The sequence below is a fragment of the Trachurus trachurus genome, assembly GCF_905171665.1.
Source record: "Trachurus trachurus genome assembly, chromosome: 9".
Taxonomy (NCBI): Eukaryota; Metazoa; Chordata; class Actinopteri; order Carangiformes; family Carangidae; genus Trachurus; species Trachurus trachurus.
This window is the reverse complement of record NC_139895.1, coordinates 15,012,465-15,039,110: the sequence shown is the minus strand read 5'-3', so window position 1 is coordinate 15,039,110 and position 26,646 is coordinate 15,012,465. Positions and strand designations below refer to the sequence as shown.

Sequence of the window (26,646 nt, the reverse complement as noted above, 5' to 3'; positions counted from 1 at the left end):
TTTAACTCATCAAACTTAGCCTACATTACGGTATTGTGTGTCTATGTAGGCAAGATATCTTTCATGCAAATTTGATTTGATTTGATTAAGTTCCCCATTAGCTGCTACACCTGGTAGCAGCTACTCTTCCTGGGGTCCATTAAAAGCCACATAAAATAATCAAACACACATGAAATGAAACTAAACTTCCAAATAATATGAAAAGCTGCATAGTTGTCAGTGCCCCCCCCCCCCCACACACACACACATATCCACATACCAATTATGTTAAAAAATAATTTAAGTGTGGAATAAAAAAACATTCAATAAACATTCAATATTACATCTGGGTCCGCTGGGGCTAGCAACACAACACATAACGTTAGGCTAATGGTCGGCAGCGGACAGAGTTCACTTTTGAATCGTCCAAAACACACACAAAGAAACATCCAAATACCTCCATACTGCTCGTCTGTACTGACCCAAGTGTCCTGAAGCCGCGACATGAAAAAGTTGTTCGGAAAAAAATAATTTGACCTCTGTTTTTAGCCTTGTTGTAGTAGTGGCTTCCAGTGGCTCTGTTGATGGGCCACTGCGCCGGTGGCTAACCAGAAGAGGATACAGAGGGTAGACGCCATCATAACAGGATAACCCTCTTTTACGTGCTGACTTCAGAGCTGTTAAATATGAGGGGGGGGGACTCTATGGTATATTTAGAGAGTTTATCACCTCGAAATGTAGGATGCATAAAATCTAAATGGACATTAAAATGAGAAAAAGCACTGTTTTGAAAGGGACGCTGTGATTGGCTGACGTCGACGTGTCGTCACTTCCTCCCTCTGGCTCCCACACTTCCGGAAGAAGCGGAAGACAACAGTGGAAATTGTCGTCTCGTATGTGAGAGTTTCGAGTCGGAAAACAGAAAACAGACACGTAACTAGAGTCGTTTGAGCACCAAAGACCCGAACATGGTGAGTAACTCTGTTTCTCTGTTCACCACTGAAGATTAATTTGTCTTTAAATCGACCGTTGGAGCAGTTTAAGTTAACTGACGAGCGTCCACAACAACCACAACAACAACGCGACGACAGCAGCAGCTAAAACCTGCGCTGTCATGATGAAGCTCCAGCCCGCTGCCCGCTCACACACTCAGGGGGGAAAACAGCACAACAATGTCCGTGTTTTTAACCAGGATGTCGGTTTGTTCCACAGTTTTCCTTCCAGGTCTTCGACCACCCGATGGCCCGGGGGTTCCCCAACCGCTTCTCCACTCAGTACCGCTGCTACTCGGTGTCCATGTTGGCAGGACCCAACGACCGCTCCGACGTGGAGAAAGGAGGCAAAAGTGAGTGAAATCCAAGGGATACACATTTTGTTTCCATGCCCTCACTCACGTAAAGGTTTTAGGAAAAAAAACACAATCCTCAAGAAATATTCTGCAAGTTGGTTAAAGCTACTAAATATGTTGTATCACTGAGCTGAAGTTCAATATCCACACAGATCAGTACTTTAGTATTCAGATCCTTTATACAACTTTTATATTTAGTACTCAGTTAGAAGCAACTGTCCTCAGTATATTTTCTCCTTGTTAAGTAACTAAGTTGAATCTGGAAAAACACTGTGATTAAAATGGTAAATCAGCTTGTGAAACACAATCAACCCTACATATTTTATATGTGCTGTTTTTTATGCTGTGTTTTTTGCACTATTATTATGAGATGTTCTGTATGTAATTACTTTCTGTGAGGCGATCTTGAGTAACATGAAAGGTGCCATACAAATAAAATCTATTATTATTATTATTATTATTATTATTACATTCAGGGGTCTTATCTCCACTGCCCCTTGAACCTGTTGTTGTTGTTACTGAAGCTCTTGGATTCTTTCTTACGTGTAGATATTTGTGTTGAAACAGTGCTTAAAGCTGTCATATTTAGAAGCAGTCTTCATATAAAACAGTATACTTAAGTATAAGTTGTACAATAGTAATAATTTGCTTTTTTATTTTTGCAGCTATATTTGTGTTATTACGACTGTTCAGAGTGTAGTAGTGTAGATCTAGTTCTCATATTTTTCTACATAGATCTAAAATATAGTCTGTGGAGGCATAATTTATATATATAAAAAAGAATAACTTCTGTGACATTGGTTGCTCTAATTATTAATTTTTTGAACATACCAATAAAGTAACATAATGTTTTGTTTGTTTTCAGTAATAATGCCACCTTCAGCTCTCGACCAGCTCAGTAAGTGCAAGTTACATTAGTCAATCAGTTTGTCTCTCTTTATCTGAAAAGGCCTACATGCCCCATGTTTCTTATCTTTGCCCACCTTTTTTCCCTCCACAGGCAGACTCAACATCACCTATCCAATGTTGTTCAAGCTGACCAACAAGAACTCAGACAGAATGACACACTGTGGTGTACTGGAGTTCGTGGCCGATGAGGGAATCTGTTATCTGCCACACTGGGTGAGATGAAGTTTAACAACAAGTTTAAAGCAGAAGTAAGCGATCCGGTTGTTTTGGCTAATGCTGCGTTCCAGGCAGGCTTTTGAAATCGTAAATTACAGCTTCAAGTCACAACTTACGACTTTGTAGCGTTCCAGGCAACCCACTCGTGTTTTTCCGACCTGTTTTACCTGTGAAAGTCACTATAACGGCCACTCGTAACTTCCGACCCGTGAACTCGTACCAGATCGAACTGGTATGACTTCACAGGTCGGAAAAACACGAGTTACGAGTTGCCTTGAACGCACCATAACAGTCCTCGTCCCTACGTCACCACATTCACGCGCATCACTTGACTGCACACCGCTGCACACACACTGTGAAACTTGACTTAAGAAAATGACAACTATGATCTTTAGCATTTTGACTGATGCAGAGATCAGACATGGAACTTAAAGCAGAAGTGAGTGATATATTTGTGTTAATATAAGTCTTAAATAGTTATATCTTCCGACAGCAATCACTTACATAGAGTGTTTGGTCTGAAACACGGGTCTCTCAGTCACTCTGCTCTGCTCTGAGCCGAGGAGAAAACTTTTCTCGTATCCTACAGTTTTTATCCAATGAGGAGAGAGAACGGCATGCAGGGCTGTGTGTGCAGCCAAGGAACGCCGTGAATGTGGTGACGTAGGGACGAGGACTGTTATGGTGCGTTCAAGGAAACTCGTTTTTTTCCGACCTGTGACGTCGTACCAGTTCGATCTGGTACATAGACTGTACAAAAAGACGTACTGGTACGATTTCACGGGTCGGAAGTTACGAGTGGCCGTTATAGTGACTTTCACCGGTAAAACAGGTCGGAAAAACACGAGTGGGTTGCCTGGAACGCTACAAAGTCGTAAGTTGTGACTTGAAGCTGTAATTTATGATTTCAAAAGCCTGCCTGGAGCGCAGCATTAGCGAAAACGACCGGATCACTCACTTCTGCTTTAAGCCGTTTTCCCACTAAAATTAGTGGGTCGACGCGGGTTTTTTAAACGCGGGTCGACCACGGAGGACAGCGAGTCTGCCGCGGCTGTATGACGGACGTCTGCGGCACAACACGTTCAGTTTTTAAAATCGTTTTTGGTCAGTTTTCTTTGATCTTTTGATCCCAGTCTCCAATGCGAGCAGAGCTTTGTTTTGGTACGTGATATGAGACACGACCGGCGCGATGATGTGGCGTCACGTAACGCTCAACGTCATTACATAAATTAGCGGGTTGACCCCGGGTCTGGCGTTCCCACTGCAAGCCGATCAGAGCCGAGCCGATTGAAACCGATTTTAACCCGGGTGTCTTGCTGAGTCGTTTGACGCGGGCCGATTCGCCTTTCCCACTGCCACCAAAAGCCGATTGTTAGCGGGTTTAACTGTTTTTTTTGGCCAGTGGGAAAGGGGTACTAGATATGTGTTGGAAATGCTCTTTGCTGATTAAACACTGTGACAGGCTGACAGCCACTTTGTAAGGCAGCACTGATGTTCATTTTGTTCGCTGCAGATGATGCAGAATCTCCTTCTGGAGGAAGGCGGTCTGGTCCAAGTGGAAAGTGTAAACCTCATGGTGGCCACTTACTCTAAGTTCCAGCCACAGAGTCCCGACTTCCTTGACATCACGAACCCGAAGGCAGTGTAAGAAATATCAGTTTGGGGGAAATGAATTCACTCTGTTTTCACATTTTTGTGTCAAAACAAAGAGATTAAGTTGCCACTTTGTTACAGACTGGAGAACGCATTGAGAAACTTTGCGTGCTTGACAACTGGTGACGTCATAGCTATCAACTACAACGAAAAGGTAAATCAGTTTATTGTAATTAGTGCCATAAATAATGTGTGACTATGTCTTTATTTGTTTTTACTGAATACAACTTCTGTGGGAATCTGTGCCTATGTCAGATATACGAGCTGCGAGTCATGGAGACCAAACCGGATAAAGCTGTATCCATCATCGAGTGCGACATGAACGTAAGACCCTTTTTTTTTTTAATGGCAAACAGTCTAAATTACTCAATTTCTGTTAAATGAATGCCATTAATCCTGTGTTGTGCCTGGTTTCTCAGGTGGATTTTGATGCACCTTTGGGTTACAAAGAGCCTGAACGACGACCTCAGCACCAGGAAGAGCCAACAGTAAGGACCAAGCCCTGCAGGCATCTGTACAGTTTCTGCTCTGAACAATTAAATTGATGTAGTTTCTTCACAGGAGGAAGAAGGAGACCCCAGCACTTACGCTGACATGGACATGGGCTTCAGAGTGAGTAGATGTTGGTGTGGTGTAGAAACAAATGACTGATGTCCTTGTGAATACTGACAATTGATGCTAATGTAACCTCCACTCTGTCCAATCCTCAGGCTTTCACTGGATCTGGCAATCGTTTGGATGGTAAAACGAAGGGGATTGAGCCCAGTCCGGCTCCTCTCGGCCCAAGTGACATTAAAAGGTGAAAAAGTTTGATGGATTTTATATATGTAGACATGAACGCTATCAGAAAATATTGCAAGACAATTTAATTTCATTATTCATCAGAACAAAGCTGTTACAAAGTTAGTTTCAGATAAGTTTTTTGTTTTAGTTTAGTTTGTTGGTAGGTTAGCTGTAGGGAGACATAATGTGAAGCTAACAAAGTTCTGGCGGTCAGAGGGAGAAGTTTGATGATGGTACTACAGACACTGCCATGATGCTATGTGAGTGACTGCTACAATGATTGTGAGGGTCTTGAAAAACATCAGTCTAATACTCCAGCTTCTCAAGGCATTAACTTCTCTGCTGCTTGTTGCACATTTGTGTCCCCATGTTTTCTTGTGTGACCTGGTTGGCTTGCTTTTAGCAGATAAAGTGCGTAGCCATAGCCATTTAACCAGTTACTGTACAACAATAATCTCACCCAGTCTTATTGAAATATTGTCTTTTCACAACAAGACAAATAATTGATGTGATGGTCCAAGTCTGTGGAGACACTTAGTGGCCGGTAACTATACTATTAGTGCTCATTCTTCAGTGTATAATCCTTGTAGTGGCTAGTAGGCCTAAACTTAAAGCCACTGAGGGGCTGCATAGACAGGATAAACCTAACTGATGCACTTGCTGCTGTAGGTCTGCAGCGTGTCTGGTGAACAACAAATGACTTCCAGTTTCGCTTCTTCATCAAATGCTCTTTTATTTCTCACCATAATAATAATCCTCACCCAATTAATAAGGTCCATTCTTTGATACACAGTTTACCAATACTGTGTATCAAAGAATAGCGGAGCAGTCAAAAAAACTGTGTGTTTCGTCCGTCTTGAAACACCTGATACCCGACAGAAAGTTCCCCCCTACTATGTAGAGCTTTACACCTGGTGCACTGAGGACACCTACTGGCCCAATTCATGCACACAAACATAGAAATGACTCCTACAATCCTAATGTTGAACTCTAATCCTTCATCTCACAGAGGCATTCCCAACTACGACTTCAAAGTTGGCAGGATCACCTTCATCAGAAACTCGAGGCCTCTGCCTAAGAAAATTCTAGATGATGTAAGTAATGTGAATGGTTTTGTCAAATGTTTACATGTTGCATTTTATCATAATCTGTAACCCTTTGAACTTCATAGTTTTATTGTGTGATTTCTAAATTCATATTGAATTATCCCAATTACTTTATTGTTTATGCTGTTGGTTATTAATGGTAATTAATTAAATTTAAATCTTTTTTAAAATCGTTTCAGGATGATGCCCTGAATAGATTCATCGCCTTCTCTGGAGAAGGACAGTCACTACGCAAGAAGGGCAGAAAGCCTTGAAAGACTCAAAAATAAAGGAGCAGGTCATTGTACACAGTCCCACAGTATCTATTGTCACCTTCAACAGCAAAGTGAAGAACTGGCCCTCAGACGCACTGGAGTTTTGCCTCTGTCCCACTGAAACAGAAGTGTTGCTGTTGAGGTTGGGATTACAGTGTATAATTCAAACTCTGATGGTAATATTTTTGCTGCATAAAATGGTGTCAGTTTTACTTTGGTATATTCGGTTGGGGTGATTCTGTTTTTCTTCTAGGTGACAGATTTGAGCCAGGCAGAATGACATTTTATCACCAATGCAAAGAATAACCTGTGAAATCTTGTTGTAATATCAGATTTGAATTACTCTTGACTTAGAACATCCACCTCTCCCCCTTTTCATGATTGTTGGATTTTTTGCAGTTTACTTAAAAAGCTATACAGAATCCCATTGTAATTAAAAATAAATGAAAGCAAAAACAGTATACTTTGATTTTTAATTATTAAAAAAATATTCTTTTTTTTCTCCTTTTTAATAATTTGCCAGTTTTGTTCCTCCTTTTCCTGGTTTATTTATAGACAAATAAAGCATTGTGTTTTGAATTTAATAAATCGTACATTGTAATTGTTTTTATGTCTCTGTTATGGAGATGAACTACCAAATGAGGATTGAATGTGATGGATGGATGGATGGATGGACTATGTGTCTAGGTCTGTGACTGGAGTTGGACATTATTTATTGATTAATAATCAACCTAACTGTGGTGAGTTGTCCAGTTACAGTAGCTCCTCTTAAACATCATTGGGTGACAGTAAAAACAATGTCAAATTTAAAGCCAAGACAAAGTAAAGATACATAAACACATACAACACAAGTTAAATGCAAACTTGCTGAAAATAACTCAATGAATGATAATTCTTTATGCTGAGTGTGCTACAGGTGATTTTCAAAATAAATGTCGGCGACTTTTGTTGTGAAAAGAAAATCGAACCGGAAGTATTCTTCCAGTTCAAGCCTGCGCTGCTAACGTTAGCAATGGACCCGTCTGGAGAAATAGCATGGAGGGTAATTTACTGAAAGCAGTATCTATGTTGTGAATTATACTCTGGGCAACATGCTCTGATTTTTATTCCCCGAGTTGTTGTGAATAGTCTCAGAAATGTAAGAGGAGCGTTATTAAATCTCCTCCAAACTGTTAGCAAGGTGATTAGCTTCCTTTGCTAATCTGTCAAAGTAACCTTAGCGAGCTAACGACGAGCAACATTATCGATGAGGGTTCAACCATAGAAACTACCGGTGATTTATGATTGAATGTGACAAGTTCACCTGTATGTCGTTTTGAAAAACAGTTCGGCTGGCTATATAGTGGACAATTCATTCATTCATTCAACAAGTATAATTCAGTGAATTATATCCAGAATTATCATTTTAAACTTGTCTAATAAAATGGCTTAGTTTTGATTTTCCAGTTTAGTTTTGACTGTTTAATTTTCACTGTAAGGTTTTACTGCAAGGCACAGGGTTATTAAGTTTTGGGAGCTTATGAATGAGAGTGGCCTTATACTACAAGTCTCTTTACAGTGCCATTATTCAGTGTTTGATTTCATTATCCTTTATTTTTTTTATTAGCTCTTCTTAGTCAGTCATGATACTGTTTTAAATGAGTCTGGAAAGTAAACCCCAATTAAGCAAAACCATCATATTGATATTTAATATTTCTGCAGCTGTTAACTAGAGAACATGGTCAGAGTTTGTTTACTTATCCAAGCTAGAGTGATGATTTCTGCCTTTGTCTATATTTGTGCAGCCACCCCGGCCATGTGATGACTACTGGAGTGAATTCAGACACTGTAAAAGCTTGTTGAATCGTTTCCACCACTACTACACTCATGGTACCTTCCCATCCTGTCGGCAGTGGAAAGAGGACTACCACAACTGCAGGGAGTGGGAGAAACACAGAGGCACAGAGGCAAAGGTGCAGTGCAACTGTACGAGTTCATTGGAAAACCTGAAACTTTAGTTTTTGGTTTTTCAATCGATAATCTAATACTATTTTATGATATTTATATTCCAGGAAGCTTTACGGAGGAGTGAAAGGAACAGAGTAGCAGAACAGAAAAGCTTCACCCCGGTGTGGACGCTGAGACAAGACCCTCCCAGTGACTGGCACATGCCCCTGAACCAGGAGAGGCCTCAGGACCCCTGAGCTGTCGCCGTCTCTTTCACCATGGCAGCCAAAGTGAAATGAACATTCATGATAATCTGTATTTCACTTCATGGACATAAAATCCTTCAGATCTGCATGCTGGAGAGACTGGTCATCACTCACTGCCATCTCAGGTTGTGTTCAAAGAGCTGCCCCATGGAAACAGGCATGTGCAGCATATTCAAGCAGTGTTGGCGCCATCTAGTGGTCGAACACGATGATGACAGTCGCTATGTATAACATTGGTGCAAAAGCACTGTCACTGCTTGTCCAAACTGAAGCACAGAAGTCCAACATCGTTGCAGTGGAAATGTTTCCGACATAACATATATTATCTAAGTAATGAAGGATTCGACTGCATTGTTTTCATCAGGATTAAATGAAAATGTAAACGTTGTGATCAGCTTATGTTTGTGTGAGCTAGACAAGCACTGTAAGAATTATCTTCAAAGTGCCGTTTTTTTTAATTTTATTGAAGTTCCTCATGATAAATTATATTGTTTATGCAATAATATAGCCGAACTCAGCTGTAGAGAGCTGTTCATCATCAATTTTGCTGCCTTATGTTTTAATTATGGGATTACCTTTAAAAAATATATTGAGAATAATTTTAAATAACTGAATCAATAAAAATAAAAAAAACAATTTTATTTTTGTTACTTTTGTCATGGTTTATACAGAAGTGAGAAAATGGACAAAGAAAAAAACAAAACAATTAGTTGCATCATTTCCATGAATGTTGTTGCAGTTGATGCAGAGATGAGAGAACTCATGTGGGTCTCATACTATTGATGAAAATACAGGACGTAACATGTCCGTCATCCCTGCACCTGCAGAATGTTTAAATGCTGCATCTTGGCTTATTGAATAATTTACAAAAGGGGATACACACTAAATAGACACAGAGACAGACTGCACCGACAGCTCTCCCCTGATCCATCACTGTGTGTGAACCTTAGTGACGTCATTGTATTTTCCATCAGGAGCTTCGTGCGTGCTCTTTGCCGGCGTGAAGGCTGGACCTTCTTGACTGAAGGGAAACAGATGGGGGTCTGGCTTCAGCGCTGCCTGGTACAGCTCCTCAGACTCCAGCCGCAGCTCATCCAGCGCCTCGCTCTGTGCTTTCAGGGCATCTTCAATAGCCTTCATTTCAGCCATGTGCTGCTCCTGCAAGAACAAAGAACGGATGAGCACGGCAAATGTAGCATGCCGACTGGAGATGATGGGGAGCAAAGGTTAGAAGCAGCGATTTCTAGAAGAGCTTATAAGTGGTAAAGAGGTGATAGCTAAGTGGTGACCTGTTTGTATCGAGACCACTCCTTCAGCAGCAGGGCCCGACGCTCACTCTCATCAAATGACAGCCTTGGTGTAAAACGCTGCCTTTAAAAGAGAAAATAAACACACATTTAAAGGCTTTCAGAGCCAGGGAGGAAAGAACAAAGTAACTAAGTCGAAGAAACACAAATTATACATGAAATCTGTGTCTGCAAAATATAGAATATATAGACAAACGTAATTTTATTATTCTTATCATAATAATGAGTATTAATTAAAAGTTTTGTTTAAATTCATTTTGGGACGTGTCAAATGTTGATCGACCATTTTTAATCTCTGATTTGGAAGGAAAAAAAAAATCTCAGTGATCTAATTACAGATGACATTGCCATACACATGTTTGTAACTGGAATGAGTCTCTAGTTGCTGAGTTTGGATTTTCTAGCTGTGGACCAATCGGCACAGAGAGGAAAAGAGAAACCCAGGAATAATTAATCTGCTCTCGCTGCTACTGGACTATGCAGAGGAGTGAGAACATACTCCTCCTTCTCTTTTCCTTTATCTTGCTCTTTTTCTGTCTAAATGAAACAATAAAAGGTCTGACTGGTGTTATCATACTTCATGAATAAACCAAATCAACACATCACCCATCGCAGCCAGACCTTACAGATGCAATACTTGGCCGGTTTTGGTCTTGTGTAGCCTTGTTCGTTAATGAACACCATAACAACCCCAACACTACACTAAGGTTAACAAATCAAACTTGGCATATTATAGATTTAAGCAGTAATGCAACAATAATAACAGTGAAATGAAGTTTACCTTGTTTCATCCATGCAGCTGTTTGGAGTGATAAAGTCTTCGACAGGGATATACTGAGGTGGAACCTTCTCGAGCTTCCTCAGCTTCTTCTTCAGACGGTCCCTCATTATCTGCTCCCTCTTTGGGTCCACTTTCTTCTTCTTTTTGGGCTCCGCTCTTTAAAAGGCAAACATCAATGTGAGCATATTCAATCATGAGATGTAATCTGTAAATACAGCAGCAATCAAAAGTTTGGACAAACTTTCCCATCAACTAGACTGCTATGACTAAGAGCAAAGTTGCAAGAACACACATATAGACAAATCCAATGTTTTATGGTTCCCCCATATTAACAGTTAATCAAAATACTCATAGCAGTTCTTTAACATGTACCTAGGACTTTAAAAAGGCCCTATATGTTTGATATGAGAGGAAAGCAGATATAACACATGGTTCCACGTCCTGGAAAACCTGGAAAATGTTTGACCAAAAAACCAAAAGACCTTGAGTTGATGAGTGTTTCCACTATTGGACCTATTGTCTCCTCTGCTGAGTGACAGACAGATAGTGACAGAGAGCTGTAGTGGCCGTGGTTTTCAAAACAGAAGCAATGTGTTTTGGGGTTATTCTATGATAAATTTGTCTTAGTTTCTAAGCATGTAAGATATTATTTCATAGATACTTCTGGGAGAGAGAAACATAGAAACAAACTCGTTAAATGTACAAAGTAAGTTACAACTGTTGCAAAGAACACTTCTCAAAGCATGAATGGGACGGGGATGTAATAGTGTATGGCGTGGTAACATGTCTGTCATAATATAGTGGCTGAAAATGTCCTGGAAAATGATTTTAAGAAAAGAGTGGGATAACAGGAACAGTGGTTACTGAATGCTGGCTTAGTATGGAGCCCAAACTTTATCACATGCCACAATTTCTGTTTTTTACTGAATTTCTGATTAAAAAGCCATGAAATAAACAATCACAGTGCATAAGCATTTTAAGAAAGTCTCCTTTTAAATGTCTACTTGCTGCAGGGGATTGTATTTATTTCTTCTCATTTCAGCAGTCATCAAAATCAGCAATTTGAATGGAAATACATGTGAAGTCCAGCCTTGATCTTACCTCAGAGGAGCAGTAGTCTTCAGTGTCATCACAGGGGCAAACCAAGGACTCACGGTGACAGCTTGGGGATGTCCCCCAGACAGCAAACTGCGAAACAAACACACAACACAAGGACTGGTGTGATTTCTCTTCTACTGAATAACCTTAGCTCCGTTAGCTCCAGGTGGCTAACACCTTGTGCTTTCACGTCAAAACTACCGACGCTTACCTGGACGTGGCGGTTTGTCGGGACAAAACCCTGCAGACACAGCGCGATAAAGCCGCAGACATGTTTCCAGTGTGAGTCGGTTCACTTTAAACACACAATAAAGTGACAGAAACGCTCACATGTCACCACACATCACTGGCAGCTCAGCTCGTCCCCTTGCCAGAGACCGAGAAGCAGCGCAGCGTGATGACGTTTCACAAGTTACGACGAGGCGCACTTTCGTCTATTTTGTTTCTGGAGATAAATAAATAAATAGTGTCAGACACATGTTAATTTATACATAAATTAACATTTAAACTATTTATATAATATTTGATGTGACATTGTTAATTATTTATTCTGTCTTTTTGAATTTATGTGTAACTTTTCTTGGCGAATCGCACCGCGCGGGCGAACAGCTAGCGGCGGCTGAATTTAGGGGAAAGGTTGTAGCTGGGTCCCGGTTGTTATATGATTCAACCTCGGATTGATTCAGAGAGCCCAAACAAAGATCATCAGTAGGAAGGTTTGATCCTGACAGTGGTGGGTCGTTGAATCAGCATCATGGCACTCCTCAGAGGTAAACACATACACACAAACACACACATACACACACACACGCTTTATCCCAGAAAGAAACCAAAAAGCAGCAGGACTGGTCCATGCATTCTGGTGTTGGACTTTGAAAAGTGTTAATGTTGGAGCTACACGTTTCACATTTGCTAATCGGTGAATTATTATGACTTCTTTACTTCTGTGTAAGAATGATTACATTTAAATGACATGTGTCAGGAGAGGGCTACTACACTTTTGCTGCAGATGACGTGAATATAGGCGAAAGGTGACACAATGAACTTGAGACCGTGTCTATACGACCAACGCTCATGAGAAAAGGTGTAACCCTGCTTTACATAGCTTAGTAGTAACCATATGGATTCTCACCTCACATAAAGTGTTTCCTAATTATCAGTCAAACAAACCAAAGCTCTAAAGACGCATTGCATGAACTTCTACTCTTTATTCAAGCTATACCACTCTAGCTTATCATTTAGGTTTATTTGCCTTTCTATATGTGCTAACTTTTTGTCAGCTGAACTTTAGCACTCCAGATATGTCAAGATAAATGGCAAATTAACACAAGTTGCAAGTTGCAGCACAGTTAAACTACTTTGTATCCTTTCAAGTACTTTAGCAGATGCAATTTAAATTGAAAAACTACTCAAATTTACAAAGTTAGGCTACTCAGTTTTCACCACAGGTGATCCCATCACTAAACACACCCTATGTCAGTTGTTAGCTAGTATATAATTAGGTGAAACCGAAACAAAAGCCCAGTTACCTTGATAATTCACCAACAGATGCTCCAATTTGATGCATCTGATGTCAGTTCCCCTTTTTACACTGCATCTTTATCTTCTGCATCTCAATGAACTGATTGTTCATCTCTGCAGCCTGTACAGTACCTCCCTGGTAAACGGTGAGTGGTGTGTGAACACCTTGTCCTTTCCTCTGCAGGTGTATTTATTGTAGCTGCCAAGCGCACTCCATTCGGCACATATGGTGGCGTATTGAAGGATCACAGTGCAACAGACTTGGCTGAGCATGCAGCCAAAGCTGCCCTCGCTGCAGGGGGCGTGGCACCAGAGCTGGTCAACAGTGTCATCATGGGAAATGTCATGCAGGTAACACAAATCCACATGGTATCACAAAAATACCTGTGTTAACATAATTATTTGTGTCCTGACTTATTTGTGTTCCTCCCTAATTTCAGAGCTCAGCCGATGCCCCCTACATTGCTCGTCACGTGGGTCTGAGGTGTGGCGTTCCCATCCCAGTGCCTGCTCTCACTGTGAACAGACTGTGTGGGTCAGGTTTTCAGGCCGTCATCAATGGCGCTCAAGTAAGCATGCAACAAGGACGAGAAACAGTCTGGCAGGAATATGAATACAAACACCTTCAGTGCTCTTTACTGCTCTTTCTGGGTACAAGGTGTAGCTGAATGTGAGCTTATTCAATCACAAGATGTGATTTAAAACAAATCTGCAAATGTAATACCAGGCAAAACTTTTGACAAACATCCTCATTCACCCGGCTGCCATGATTTAAAATTTTAGATTTGATTACTTTACTCGTTAAACTGAGTTTGCTGAGTTGATTTTTAAATGAAGTGTGTCCCACACAAGAATACACCTCAGTTATGTAATCTGGGCTAAATACTATTACATCCATCAGGATAATGTTTTGAAAGACAAAAACTTAAAAAACACCTGAATATAATTTTGCCCAGCATTTTTAACTTTGACCTCAAAATTAACTTATAATTGAATCTACAATGGGGTTAAAGATGGACGCGCTGCTGTTGTATTAAATTCACACAAACCAGTGCTCATGTGCAACAGACTGGAGGAATATCACCAAATACCAGTTGTAAATGTACAATCAGTTGACAATACTGTGTCTTCAGATTTCTTGTGCTGCTCCAAAACTTAAACTCGTTTCCATGTGTATTTGTAGGAGATTTGCCTGAAGGACTCCGAGGTGGTCCTGTGCGGGGGCTCTGAGAGTATGAGCCAGGCACCGTACGCTGTTCGCAACATACGATTCGGTACAAAGTTTGGATTCGATCTCAAGGTTAGCTTTGGATTGATTTTCAACAACTTGTTTTCAAACTCCAGCAGCTTTGGAAAAAAAGTTAAAGTTAAAATCTCTCGTCTGACAGCTGGAGGACACTCTGTGGGCGGGTCTGACTGACCTCCACATCAAAATCCCAATGGGCATCACGGCAGAAAACCTGGCAGAGAAGTACCAGATCACAAGAGAAGACTGTGACAACTACGCACACCAGACGCAACAAAGGTGGAAGGCTGGTAAGACGGGATTTGTATTTTCTTTATACATTCATTTCACTTCACACATGGCAAGACTGGAATATAGTGCTTTTCAGGAGAAGGTCTCTACTCAAAATAAACCAATTTCTAATTGTTTAATCATAACCATTGTTCTATTTCCAGCTCATGAGGGCGGCCACTACACTGCAGAAATCGCTCCCATTGACGTAAAAGCAAGGAAAGGCAAAGTGTCCATGGCCCAGGACGAACACCCTCGGCCTCAGACCACGCTGGAGCAAATGGCCAAACTGGCTCCTGTCTTTAAGAAGGGAGGGACGGTCACTGCCGCCAACGCATCGGTGAGTTAAAGGGTCATTTCTGGTTTTTACAATCTGGACCTTATTTCTAACATAGAATACGATGACGATTATTCACCCAGATAACTTTGGTGTCATTACGACTCCTTCCGACGAAATTAGGTCCAGCCGACAGCCGCATATATCCATATAATGTGAGTCTATAGGGCAGCTCTAAATAACACATTATCTGCCGCGAATCTCGTTCATTTCACCAATATTTTGTTATGATATGCTAGTGCTATTCCCCTCCGAGCCCGGGGTTAGCTGTTATCAACATCCGTGGTCTGAAGGTTGACCTACTAACCTCTGACCTGGATGATGTCATCTCCGAGCGCTGCACAGCTCATTCTGATAATAATCATTCCACTTCGGCATTCGAGTCCATTTTTAGCGCAACCAGCCGGAGCTTTAGTGAGTCCAGCTTGCGGAGAGGAAGCCTGTGGAAGCTGAACTTCATCCAGCTGCTCATTTTGTTCTGACAAGTCGGAATCGTATTTTATGCTAGAAATAAGGTCCAGATTGTAAAAAAACGGAAATTCCCCTTTAAAGCCTAAAATGGGGGTCCAACACAGTGCCAGCAAGTTGTACCTAATACCTAATGAAGTGAAGCTGATGGGTCTAAGTTATGGTGATGATGTCATTCTGAGCTGCACAGCCAGATATAAACCAAACACTGTGCTTGATGTCCAGGGTGTTTCTGACGGTGCTGCTGCGCTGGTGATCGCAAGTGAAGATGCAGTGAAAGAGCACAAGCTCACTCCACTGGCCAGACTCGTGTCCTATCACGTGTCAGGCTGTGACCCCAGCATCATGGGAATTGGTGAGTGACGCAACTGTTATGGAGATGCAGTTGAAGCTTTTTGGATTTAAAAAATAATTAGATGAGTAATAATAAACAGTTGTGGTGTTTGACACGATCTCCTGTTGGACTAACGCCTGCTCTCTCTCTGGTCACCTTAGGTCCAGTTCCAGCGATCACAGAAGCTCTTAAAAAGGCCGGACTGACTCTCAACGACATGGATCTTGTGGAGGTTTGTCACCAGTGTAAAACCAACACCACAATTTTCCTCCTCACTTGTTATGTCATGAATTTGTGATCTGTGATGGAAGTACTCACATCCTTGATGCAAGTGACTATAACAACACAACAACTAACTACAAAAACTACTTGTCAAAGACTACAGATACAAGATACATTATTGAATATGACATGGTGAGATAGTTAATGGGGGCTTTATGTCTGTGCAAATTTTCATTTGTCAAAGTCAAAGGCATCTCTAGGCAACTGAATCAGGTCAACTGGACTTAGTTTTTATCTTTATGACGTGTCACCCCTTATTCAAGTGGCTAAGCCAGTCTAGTCTACACAAGCCGATGAAGCCGCTTGGATAAGGAGCGAAACGACTTCACAGACAAAATAGTCAAGTTGACATGATTCAATTGCCTAGAGATGAGGGCTTTGTGTATACAACAATTTACTGTTATATTTGGCCTAGGTGGAGCTACTGTAGCTGTTGTGAGCTGATCAATAGGAAAAATGTGTCATTTCATCTGTTTTGACCTTAAGCATTTATTCAAATTAAAGGGATAGTTCAACATTTTGGCAAATTGGCCCATTGCCATAATCGCTATAGTCATAGCAGTAGGTTCGTTACCTTTAATTGTCGGTGTAAGCTATTTTTAGAACGGAGGAGCGGAGCGGCAGGCTGCTCAGAGCTACACTATGGAGGCTAAAGGAATTTCTTGGTTTTCCTCATCAAACTCATCAAATACACAACCCAACAACTCCAAAAGGCTGTCGTGGACAAGTTGTGAGCTGCACAATCACCACGCTATGAGATAATAACGGAACGTTACGAGACGGAGTTGTTTTAGAGGTAAATACATGCAAAACCGCTGATGCGCGTTGCGTTCAGGGACAGTTTTTCAGCAAGCAGACTCTGTATTTACCCTGTATTTACCTCGAAAACGGCTCCGTTTCGTAACGTTCCATTATTATCTCATAGTGTTGTGAATGTGCAGGTCACAACTTGTCCACAAAAGCGTTTTGGAATTTTGGGATTTTGTATTTGATGAGTTTGATGAGGGAAACCAAGAAATTCCTTTAGCCTCCATAGCGTAGCTCTGAGCAGCCTGCCGCTCCGCTCCTCCGTTCTAAAAATAGCTTACACCGACAAATAAAGTTAACGAACCTACTGCTATGACTATAGCGATTATGGCAATGGGCCTATTTGCCAAAATGTTGAACTATCCCTTTAAGTGAATACTCATTTACGCCACTGATGTTATATCGTCTCCACAGGTGAATGAGGCTTTTGCCCCTCAGTACCTGGCTGTCGCTAAGGCTCTGGGACTGGACCCAGAGAAGAGCAACGTCAACGGTGGCGCCATCGCCCTCGGACATCCTCTCGGTGCCTCTGGTGCTCGCATCACTGCTCACCTGGTTCACGAGCTCAGGTCGGCCAGTCATTAGTAATTATGAGAGTATAGATTTTGGCACATTGAGAAGCTGTGAGTAACAAACTTTGTTTCTGACAGGCGACGAGGAGGCAAGTACGCTGTCGGCTCCGCCTGCATCGGCGGTGGTCAGGGCATCGCTGTCGTTCTGGAAAAGTGCTAACCGGAGAAGCTGCTGCACCAGAGGAAATCCTGTCCAAGAATGTCCCACACTCACATTATGAATCAGCATTAAGTTGACACATGCATAAAAGAGATTTTTTTTTCTACACACATAAAATCATTAATGTTCTCTTTTCAATATGAGGTACATGCTCAGGTTTTCCAACAAAACCATCACTCATTTATTGCTGCTGACTCTTGATACTTATTTCAGCCTATATGTACAAAAATGCAAAAATAAATGTCATGTTTCAGGCCAGTTTTGCCTTGGGAACCCTTTGATGGTATTGAGCGAGCTCATGTTTCTGATCTTTGTACCAGAGTGCTGCAAAAGTCTGTTTCTGTGTGTGTGCCTGAAATGCAAATGTAACTCCTCGGTCACATTAACCTATGTAGCAAATTATTAACTCATCACATACAGTTTTGTTGGGTTAGAGTGAGGTTTAAAGTAACTCTGAAATATGATGTTTGCCTTAAAATACTCTCCATGACGCCTTTATCCAGGTTGAGTAGTGTCAGAAAAAATGTCCTGACCTGTGATGACTCCAGCAAAAAAACAGATTTTGTATTTCTTTGTTATCGAAGCTCAATAAATTAAAAAAACAAGTCAAGTTTTCATCAGTGGCCTGTGTTTTTTTATGTCTCAGGGCAGGAAACGTGTGTGGGAATAATGTTTTCATGGCTCAATTGTTACATTTTTCAATTGTTTTTTAAGGTAGGCCTGATAATAATAATTTTTTGATTTGCCTTTTTGCTAAAACTCTATTGAATTAAACACAGAACAGTGGCACTTAGCACTTGTAGCTTTTTTTTTTCCTTCTTCTGCAGTTTCATGCTTTGTTGTTACAGAGATAGCTTGGAGATTGTTATAAATTTCTTTCCCAGATAATTTCTGAAAAGTTTAAAATTAGAAACACTATTAATTGTTGTTGGTTTCTGGATATTAGAAGCTCTATACAGTTATGAAATTGTTATTATATAAAGTATATTATCATTATAAATATTCTTGAATTCTTTTCACTGAAACACCTAAAATAATAATGAAAAAAAAACTATATTTTGTTCTTATTTTGGCGACTGCCATTTGTTAAAAAAAATATCTGGTTATCTAATTTCAAATGCGCAGGAAAAATAAAGGAGAAGGACTACAAGTACCATGACACCTTTGAAACCCGACGTAATTACGTCAACGTCATGGTGCAGCGTCCTTATATACGTCACATGCCCGGATGTCGTTCTTTTTTTCATAGCAAAGGTAAGACTGCCTTGCTTTCGTGTTACTGTGGGAATAAAATCTGTCTTCATCCGTGTTATAGAACAAATAATCCATTCTCCAAATATAACAAAACGAACCCGTGTATGTGGACGATGCGTTAGACATAATTATTAACAAGATTTATCCGTCATGTTTCTGTTAATAATGAACAGTTTGGTGTATCCTCAGTCCTAGGCCACCGGCGCTAACGTTAGCTCTCAGGCTAACAGAAGCGTGTTGTTCATTTAGTCATTTTGTACGCCTGTGTGCTGAGTACACGCACAGTCCCGCTGTTTTAAACGTAATTTCTTCTTATAAAAAAAGGACATCTATCTGACATTTTAATGACACAAGTGGCAGGCTAGCCGATTTAGCGACTTCCCTCTGCCGTGTTTTCCTAGTAGCTAGCGGTCGCTGCCTCTCATGCTTCCCCAGCATTGGCGATGACTGGTGTTAGAGCATTCAGCTGTTTCTATCTGTTTTGAGATTGAAAATAACTCTGCTGTCACTGGTCGACTATTGATTGTACTTACTTAAACGGACTATTCATTGTACTTACTTAAACGGGTGTTGCTGTCATTGATAAAGTGCAAGTCCAGACTAGTTGCAACAGAATCAGCAAAGTGCATAGTGGTGCACAACCATGGATGCATTATAATAGATCCATGTGCACAACACGGATGACTCAAGGCTGAAAAACAAATTTATACAGAAACCACTATTAAAAATGAAAAAATATTAATATTGTTGATTATTTCTGCTGTTTTTTTCACCACCACCTGTGTTTCTTTATGTCAGATGGCAGAGGGTGACAAGAAGGCTGCCAAGAAGAAGCACGGGAGCCGTAACCCGGTTCTGGCCCGGGGCATCGGCCGCTACTCCCGTTCCGCTATGTACGCCCGGCGGGCCATGTACAAGAGGAAGACCAAGACCACTGAGACTAAGGTGAGGGCAGGTCCATGACACTCTGCTATAAATACATGTGAAGAGGCTATATGCATATTGCAGTTGATGATTGTGACTTACTTTTGATTATTGATCCCGTTTCAGATCGAGAAGAAGATCAAGACAAAGCCCAAGGCCACCGTGGTCAAGACTGTCGGAGGTGACAAGAATGGAGGCACTCGCGTTGTCAAGATGCGCAAGATGGTGAGTGATGTGACTGGTCTTTCCCTTCAGGTTAAACTTTGTTCGTCCTAATGACAGCTGAAACATTAGATGTCGTTATGCCAGTGTGTACATGATCAGGATAAACTAGTTGTCTGACAGAGGGGGCCCACAGCACTTCATACTGTTCAGGGCATCCATGTGTTAAAACCACTGAAAACACATGGATGAGTTATGTATTAAAGGGACAGAAACAGAGAAAACTTATGTCTTGGACAGCAACAAGCCAAGTAATCGCATGCATTTGCCTTTTTTCTGCACCACACACTAAACCGAACTTTTCATGTTATTCAAGACTAGTAACAGTAGAAGGATATGAAATGTATATTTGTTCACAAGTTTAAAGGGATATTTCAACATTAGACATCTCGGCTGCTCAGAGCTACGCTACAGAGGCTAATGGGATCTCTTGGTTTCCCTCATCAAATACACAATCCAACAACTCCAAAACGCTGTCATGGAGAAGTCGTGACCTGCACATTCACCACGCTATGAGATGATAACGAGACAGTTGTTTTCGAGGCAAATGCAGAGACTGCTTGCCGAAAAACTGCCTCCAACGGGAATGCGCGTCAGCGGTTTTGCATGAATTCACCTCTAAAACAACGCTGTCGTTAGCTCATAGCGTGGTGAATGTGCAGTTCACAACTTGTCCACAAGAGTGTTTTGGAGTTGTTGGATTGTGTATTTGATGAGGGAAACCAAGAAATCCCATTAGCCTCCGCCGTTCTAAAAATAGCTTGCACTGACAATTAAAGGTAACGAACCTACTCTTAAAACTATAGGGATTATGGCAATGGGCCAATTGTCAGAATGTTGAACTATCCCTTTAATAAATACACAGATTTCAGTCTGAAACCAGTTTGCAATAAATCCCAATCCCATTCATATAAATTAAGGCAGGCTAAATAAACCTCTGTATAATACCAACAAACTACATCCTCCAGAATTATCATAATTGAACACGCGCCTCCTTAAAACTATTGCATTCAAATGTATCAGTCAAGTAGTTCTTCCTAATAAACACTGAGCTAGAAAAGGTGTTGAATGTCTCTTCTATTCAGAAAATGACCGGTCAGATCTTTTGATCTCCTGAGTGTCTGCACCAAACTAAGAATTTAACAATGGTAACATTATTATTTATTTTTATGTGCTCTTTCTGTAGCCCCGTTACTACCCCACAGAAGATGTTGCCCGGAAACTGAAGAGCCATGGGAAGAAGCCCTTCAGCCAGCACAAGAGGAACCTGCGCAGCTCCATCACCCCAGGAACTGTCCTGGTTCTGCTGACTGGTCGCCACCGCGGAAAGGTGAGAACAGTTTCTAGCACATGACTTGACAACACTGTCACTGTTCTCATGAGGTGGCAGAAATGATTTTTGATGCTTGTTGGAGACTTGGATCGACAACAACCGTATAGGTACTACTTTTTTGTATGACGGGGTGTAGTAGTATTGTGTTTTTGATCTCCTGTCAAAGTTTAAGGAGTAGGAACTGTGTAGTCATGACTGGAAAAACAACAATTTCTTTCTGTAACTTTCATATATTGCTCATAACGTGTGTGACTTCCAGGCTGCTTGTCATAATCTCCAAAACCAAATGATCGCTCCACTGAAGGCTTTAATTACATAGACCTGCAACTGGAAATCCAAAAATGATCTATATTAGGACCATAGAAAGTATACAAAATACAATGTACATTGTCTAGTACAGGCATGTCCAAACTATTCCTCAAAGGGCCGTGTGGCTGAGGTTTTTTGTTCCAACTAATCAAGAGCACACAACAACTCTTGACTTGGATCAGTTGATTAAATGAGTCAAATCTGTTGTGTTGCTGCTTGGATCTAACAAAAACCTGCAGCCATCCCGGCCCTTTGAGGAATAGTTTGGACATGCCTGCTCTAATAACACTCGGTATGCATCGTTTTGTCAAGATTCAATCGGACATGGTAGCCGATCATAGTGGATGGGTAGTTCAGCACAGCATCAATACTGATTGATTAATAGTACAAGGTTAAACCCGACACAATGGTATAACCCCAAAGAAGTGCTTTTGAAGAGGTTTACATAGAAAATAGGTGACTTGGCGAGAGGATCTTCAACTGCAACCTAACCTTTCACTTTTTCTAGCGTAGCCTTTTCAACCAGTGTGCTTTTCTTTCTCTCCACCGACCTGTCACAGATCAGTATTTGAAATTGGCAGCATGACGGTGCGTTTGTCACCTCGGTGTCGATGAGGAGAATTCGTACAACAGGCCCAAAAAAAAAAATCAAATCAGTGACGCATCCTGCTTAAGGACATATTGTGGGTTTAACATCAGTATAATCGCACACCCTCGGTACCACAGACGCTGTCCCTCCCACTCTCAAACGTTTCCAATGGCAAGTTATAGAAGCGAGTATGCCCACACAGACTCAGAGCAGTGGCTGACCTAAATAATGTTTCAGCTCTGAAACTGACAGGCAGCGCTCTCTCGATAAAATTAGAGGTTCATGTCAAGTAGATGTATTTTTCCTCCGTTTACACAGCCCGACATGTAAGTGGGTTGCAGCTGTAAATTCTTGTTCATGTGGCACAATTATGATTGGTAGTTTTTGTGTTTTTTTTTTTTCTCTCCCCAGAGCTTCACTGCTTGAGTTGAATAGTTGCAGGATCTGCTTTGTGTCCAAGTTGGCACTAAATATAACATGTAGTGGTTGATGCAGTACTTGGCTCAGTGTGAGCGCATAACACCTCATACTATGGTAGCTTCATATTTGTAATGTCTGTTTTCTTGTCTTGTAGCGTGTGGTTTTCCTGAAGCAGCTCTCAAGTGGTCTTCTGCTTGTTACCGGTAAGTGTGGCTGTGGTTTTTAGTGGTTAAGATTTAAATCATCATTGAATGTATATTACAGAAGAGTTAACCATAATTTAAAAAAAAAACAATAGCATGGACACCACAATATTGTAATTTGTCTAACACAAGTGTTCTTTCACATTTTCAGGCCCTCTTGCCTTGAACAGAGTTCCCCTGCGCAGGTCTCACCAGAAATTCGTCATTGCCACCAACACCAAGGTTGACATCACTGGCATGAAGATCCCCAAAACTCTGAACGACGCCTACTTCAAGAAGAAGAAGCTGAGGAGGCCCCGTCACCAGGAGGGAGAGATCTTTGATACAGAGAAAGAGGTGGGCTACCTTGCATTTTGTCTTGTTACTTCACCGTTTTTTACACACTGTAGGACATAATGATTTCCAGATTATTTATCGATGCCTGACTAAGTAGTTTTTGTGTTTTCTGACTTGCAGAAGTACCAGCTGACAGAGCAGAGGAAGGAGGACCAGAAAGCTGTCGATGCTCAGCTCCTGCCCCTCATCAAGAAAGTACCTCAGCTGAAAGGATACCTGCGCTCTTCCTTCTGTCTGTCAAACGGTGTCTACCCACACAAGCTGGTTTTCTAAATGTGTTGTAATAAAAGTACCATCTTAAACCATCTATTGCCTCCTTTGTTCTGGTGTTTAGTGTACACACACACACACACACAGAGAGAGCTTGGATGTTTTCTAGCCACCTGTCAGTAGCTTGCTGCTATTTCAGCAACATGTTGGCAGAATTTCTAGAGCCACAATAATATATATGTACGGTATTTTCTATTTATGAGGTTAGGTTACCATCAGCAGCTATCAATATCTTCTGACAATGAAATCCTAACTACATATGAATACAACACAGAAATATTCAAGGTTATGTGCCGCTCTCGCTCCCCGAACAATGCCGTAGGTCCAAGTCATAATGAACTTGATGACCTCATCAGGATGATACCATTGCATGACTTTACAGGGGGATTTAGCATGTATCTTCATATAAAATAGAGCTCAGAGTCTTATGCAACATTTCTTTCTATTGGCAGTGCTTACAGTGACAGCATACATATACTGTAGTTACCAAAGCCATCACTGCATTTCAAAACATGACAAAGTACCAGGTCGTATGGGACTGTAAGTGTCCTGGTTTATTCAGCATATAATGAAGCAGTGCAAGGAAATGACCACACAACACATTGGACCCAGACAGCTTAACAGCTACGCTTTAATTAAAAAAATGACATGTCTAATGTAACAAGACAAAAATAAATACAAGTGTATCATCTCTTTAACATGGCCACGGTTTTTATCCTCAAAAAACAGAACGAAGTAGAAAGCAGCACAGAAAAAGGCAGCGGCCCCTTGCCAAGGAATGATAAGTGCCTTTGTCGAAGTCAGTCAGTTACTGTATGTATGGTAAGCTGGTGTTGAGGAAATGCATTCCCTCAGCCGGACTTGAACAGCAGGATGGCCACCTGACCCAAATAGAAGTAAATGAAATGCTTGGTCTCATGAGTCACGTAGCTGCCAAAGTTCCTCCCAACGATGCAGTGCCAGGTTGGGTTGTATTTCTTGTCAAACTCCTGTGTGGGAGAGAGACACATTGTATTTAGACATTTAAGGAAAACGTGTCATTATACTAAAAACTACACATCAACTATCACATGATACAATTTTCTGTGCACATTATATTGTCAAAGGCAGGGGAAATGAGCAGAGCATTTTACTCAAATGTTTATGTATCACTTCCAAACTACGACTACCGTAAATGTTTAATGATCCCATCCATATGTTCTTATCATTGTAAACAACAGTGCCACTGAGTGAAAATATACAGTTTTTATTTCTGCTGTCAGGGTATTAGGGCAAAACACTTGATTTGGAGAAGTTTTAAAATTTTGAGAGCCCCAGTATGAACGCCAGGCCTTAGAGTGACTAGATTAAAGTCTGGGATATGGTTAATAATGAGGCTGTAACTCTAAAATGTGGTCTACTGCAAATTAAAGTAATGAATTAATCTTCTCATTCAATTGTGTTCGTATCTTCACTGTAAAATCCTGTATCCCATCATATTGCCAATTATGCAAATATGGAATATAATATACAGCTATTTACAAGTATTAGAAACAATCATGACTGGAGGTGTGTACGAAAGACAGTGAGTCCAAGAGGAATAGGTTTCCTCAGGAAGAGTGGAAACAATTGGAAAATACCAGACTGGGTGTGTGTCGTGGATGATGCACGGGATGGTTGGTCAGTGAGTGCGAAAATAGCTTTACATGAGCTCACTAAAAAACTGCCTTAAAAAATGTGGCACTTAATTGAGCAGGTGAAAGTTACAGATGTTGGATACAGCAGCAGCAGCATTAGTGTGTGTGTGGGGGTTACCTTTTTGATGTATGCAGCTATGTCTTTCTCGATGTTGTACTTTTCCAGGGCCTGTGTGGCACACTCCACGGCGTCCTGCTGCATGTCCTCAGACATGTCAGCGTTTTTGATCACTGCCTTTCTATCGGACATGGTTGCCCTGGGAAACGAAAACACAGTAGAGGATTCATCATCTTCACAGGCGCATTGGCACACACACAATACAATCGACTAAAGACCCCCCCGAGCATCCGAACAGCCTCCATCGATTGGCCGATACGGGGCTGTATTGAGACCGTAAAGGCTCTTGTAAAAAAATAAAAAATAAAAAAAACTTAACAAACAAAAAAAACAAAACGACAACGACTACTTAGTGACGAAGTTATTATTATATAATAACTGACACATTATATTTGAACTAGCCATTTCTACAAGTGTTGCATAACAACTTCCATCAGCGACAAGCTCGCGCTGGATGCGCGCTCTGCGTAGTTTCTATGGATACGCGGGACATTTTCAGATTATCGTGTAAAAAAATCAGCAGGTTTCAACAAGAATCCAATGAAATACGAGGCTTGCAAAGCGAAGAGCACACAGAGACAGACTTACGTTAGAAAGCAGCGAAAAATAAACACGCTTTAAACACGCTTTAACTGATTCAACGTGTGGATCATCAAAATAAACATCACATTCCCGTGATAGTTTTAACGTTTGGCACAAATTGGACTTGAAATTGACTGAAGTTAAGGCGTCACAGTGAGAGGGGTTAAGCTAGCATCATCATCATCTCGCCACACATGCATATTAAGCGATGATGAGCTGTTGATTAGCTAACGTTTAAGCACGATAACGAGCGGCTCATTCATCCAGCGAACGGAAAATAACGACATCCAAACATGGACGGTGTTGTTTTAAAAAATACTTTAAATGAAAATAAAGTGGACATAGCATAATACTGTGCATGCGAAATTCTTAGATTTACCTATTAGTCCCCTGTGTGCTGTTAGAGTAGTTTTAAAGAGACGATCGCTCCTCCAGTGACAACTCCCGCGAAGTGGTTGACACAAAAGTAATGTGGGTGTGTAACCGTAAGAGACTGCTGCCTCGACGTGTTCTCATTGGCTGATATAAATGCACTCGGCGATGTCATTGGCTGTGTGGGGCCTATCTTTCCGGAGTTTCTGGCCGCGTTTTATTTCAAACCATCATGCCTTGCGACACGACCGTCGCCGCGGCAACCGTTGTAAACAACTTAACTAGCGATGGAGCCACACAACATTGGAAAAAGACGTTATTTTCTGCAGATAAAGTAGATGAAGATAGAAAAAATATATTTGTTACCAGAAAATATCTTATGTAGCGACAAACCAACCAGCAGCACAATGTTTAT

At 41.1% G+C, this 26,646-nt stretch overlaps 6 protein-coding genes across 7 annotated transcripts; 4 read left to right on the top strand and 2 right to left on the bottom strand.

Moving 5' to 3' along the window:
• The first annotated feature begins 822 nt into the window (after positions 1–822).
• Positions 823–6,466, top strand: ufd1l (ubiquitin recognition factor in ER associated degradation 1). The gene is made up of 12 exons (XM_083978485.1): positions 823–950; positions 1,192–1,324; positions 2,193–2,225; positions 2,328–2,449; positions 3,966–4,096; positions 4,187–4,259; positions 4,361–4,429; positions 4,525–4,593; positions 4,667–4,717; positions 4,816–4,904; positions 5,898–5,982; positions 6,174–6,466. The coding sequence occupies exons 1-12, from the start codon at positions 948–950 to the stop codon at positions 6,246–6,248; spliced, it is 933 nt and encodes a 310-aa protein (XP_083834611.1). The 5' UTR covers positions 823–947; the 3' UTR covers positions 6,249–6,466.
• A 777-nt stretch (positions 6,467–7,243) lies between these two features.
• cUnh22orf39 (chromosome Un C22orf39 homolog) lies at positions 7,244–8,828 on the top strand. The gene is made up of 3 exons (XM_083979903.1): positions 7,244–7,290; positions 8,033–8,200; positions 8,300–8,828. Exons 1-3 carry the CDS (start codon positions 7,261–7,263, stop codon positions 8,429–8,431), a joined length of 330 nt encoding a protein of 109 aa, XP_083836029.1. The 5' UTR covers positions 7,244–7,260; the 3' UTR covers positions 8,432–8,828.
• A 151-nt stretch (positions 8,829–8,979) lies between these two features.
• mrpl40 (mitochondrial ribosomal protein L40) lies at positions 8,980–11,987 on the bottom strand. Of its 2 annotated transcripts, none has more exons than XM_083979902.1 (5): positions 11,832–11,987; positions 11,630–11,716; positions 10,529–10,684; positions 9,730–9,811; positions 8,980–9,598 (listed from the first exon to the last, which is right to left on the bottom strand). In XM_083979902.1, the coding sequence occupies exons 2-5, from the start codon at positions 11,656–11,658 to the stop codon at positions 9,371–9,373; spliced, it is 495 nt and encodes a 164-aa protein (XP_083836028.1). In that variant the 5' UTR covers positions 11,659–11,716; positions 11,832–11,987; the 3' UTR covers positions 8,980–9,370. The 2 variants fall into 2 exon arrangements, with proteins under 2 accessions (XP_083836028.1, XP_083836027.1); XM_083979901.1 differs by having other exon boundaries at positions 11,838–11,981.
• Positions 11,988–12,250: 263 nt separating this feature from the next.
• acaa2 (acetyl-CoA acyltransferase 2) lies at positions 12,251–18,223 on the top strand. Its single transcript, XM_083979276.1, has 10 exons — positions 12,251–12,396; positions 13,332–13,498; positions 13,588–13,716; positions 14,331–14,447; positions 14,536–14,683; positions 14,828–15,003; positions 15,694–15,823; positions 15,964–16,034; positions 17,306–17,460; positions 17,542–18,223. Exons 1-10 carry the CDS (start codon positions 12,381–12,383, stop codon positions 17,621–17,623), a joined length of 1,191 nt encoding a protein of 396 aa, XP_083835402.1. The 5' UTR covers positions 12,251–12,380; the 3' UTR covers positions 17,624–18,223.
• Positions 18,224–18,856: 633 nt separating this feature from the next.
• Positions 18,857–23,520, top strand: rpl6 (ribosomal protein L6). Its single transcript, XM_083978499.1, has 7 exons — positions 18,857–18,877; positions 19,676–19,822; positions 19,928–20,026; positions 21,210–21,353; positions 22,829–22,877; positions 23,029–23,213; positions 23,334–23,520. The coding sequence occupies exons 2-7, from the start codon at positions 19,676–19,678 to the stop codon at positions 23,484–23,486; spliced, it is 777 nt and encodes a 258-aa protein (XP_083834625.1). The 5' UTR covers positions 18,857–18,877; the 3' UTR covers positions 23,487–23,520.
• Positions 23,521–24,090: 570 nt separating this feature from the next.
• dynll1 (dynein, light chain, LC8-type 1) lies at positions 24,091–26,345 on the bottom strand. Its single transcript, XM_083978884.1, has 3 exons — positions 26,239–26,345; positions 25,278–25,416; positions 24,091–24,472 (listed from the first exon to the last, which is right to left on the bottom strand). The coding sequence occupies exons 2-3, from the start codon at positions 25,407–25,409 to the stop codon at positions 24,335–24,337; spliced, it is 270 nt and encodes an 89-aa protein (XP_083835010.1). The 5' UTR covers positions 25,410–25,416; positions 26,239–26,345; the 3' UTR covers positions 24,091–24,334.
• Between the last annotated feature and the right edge of the window lie 301 nt (positions 26,346–26,646).

Excerpts from the sequence above, each read along its gene's own strand:
- ufd1l (XM_083978485.1), top strand. Across the intron at positions 2,450-3,965 it reads TCTGTTATCTGCCACACTGG|ATGATGCAGAATCTCCTTCT; the intron begins GTGAGATGAAGT and ends TGTTCGCTGCAG. Across the intron at positions 4,594-4,666 it reads AGCACCAGGAAGAGCCAACA|GAGGAAGAAGGAGACCCCAG; the intron begins GTAAGGACCAAG and ends GTTTCTTCACAG.
- cUnh22orf39 (XM_083979903.1), top strand. The coding sequence starts at position 7,261 with ATGGACCCGTCTGGAGAAATAGCATGGAGG. Across the intron at positions 7,291-8,032 it reads CTGGAGAAATAGCATGGAGG|CCACCCCGGCCATGTGATGA; the intron begins GTAATTTACTGA and ends ATATTTGTGCAG. Across the intron at positions 8,201-8,299 it reads ACAGAGGCACAGAGGCAAAG|GAAGCTTTACGGAGGAGTGA; the intron begins GTGCAGTGCAAC and ends TTTATATTCCAG.
- mrpl40 (XM_083979901.1), bottom strand. The coding sequence starts at position 11,899 with ATGTCTGCGGCTTTATCGCGCTGTGTCTGCAGGGTTTTGTCCCGACAA. Across the intron at positions 10,685-11,629 it reads AAGACTACTGCTCCTCTGAG|AGCGGAGCCCAAAAAGAAGA; the intron begins GTAAGATCAAGG and ends TGCCTTTTAAAG. Across the intron at positions 9,812-10,528 it reads AGCTGCATGGATGAAACAAG|GCAGCGTTTTACACCAAGGC; the intron begins GTAAACTTCATT and ends TCTCTTTTAAAG.
- acaa2 (XM_083979276.1), top strand. Across the intron at positions 13,717-14,330 it reads CCGTCATCAATGGCGCTCAA|GAGATTTGCCTGAAGGACTC; the intron begins GTAAGCATGCAA and ends GTGTATTTGTAG. Across the intron at positions 15,004-15,693 it reads TCACTGCCGCCAACGCATCG|GGTGTTTCTGACGGTGCTGC; the intron begins GTGAGTTAAAGG and ends CTTGATGTCCAG.
- rpl6 (XM_083978499.1), top strand. The coding sequence starts at position 19,676 with ATGGCAGAGGGTGACAAGAAGGCTGCCAAGAAGAAGCACGGGAGCCGT. Across the intron at positions 19,823-19,927 it reads CCAAGACCACTGAGACTAAG|ATCGAGAAGAAGATCAAGAC; the intron begins GTGAGGGCAGGT and ends ATCCCGTTTCAG. Across the intron at positions 21,354-22,828 it reads CTGGTCGCCACCGCGGAAAG|CGTGTGGTTTTCCTGAAGCA; the intron begins GTGAGAACAGTT and ends CTTGTCTTGTAG.
- dynll1 (XM_083978884.1), bottom strand. The coding sequence starts at position 25,409 with ATGTCCGATAGAAAGGCAGTGATCAAAAACGCTGACATGTCTGAGGAC. Across the intron at positions 24,473-25,277 it reads TAGCTGCATACATCAAAAAG|GAGTTTGACAAGAAATACAA; the intron begins GTAACCCCCACA and ends TCTCCCACACAG.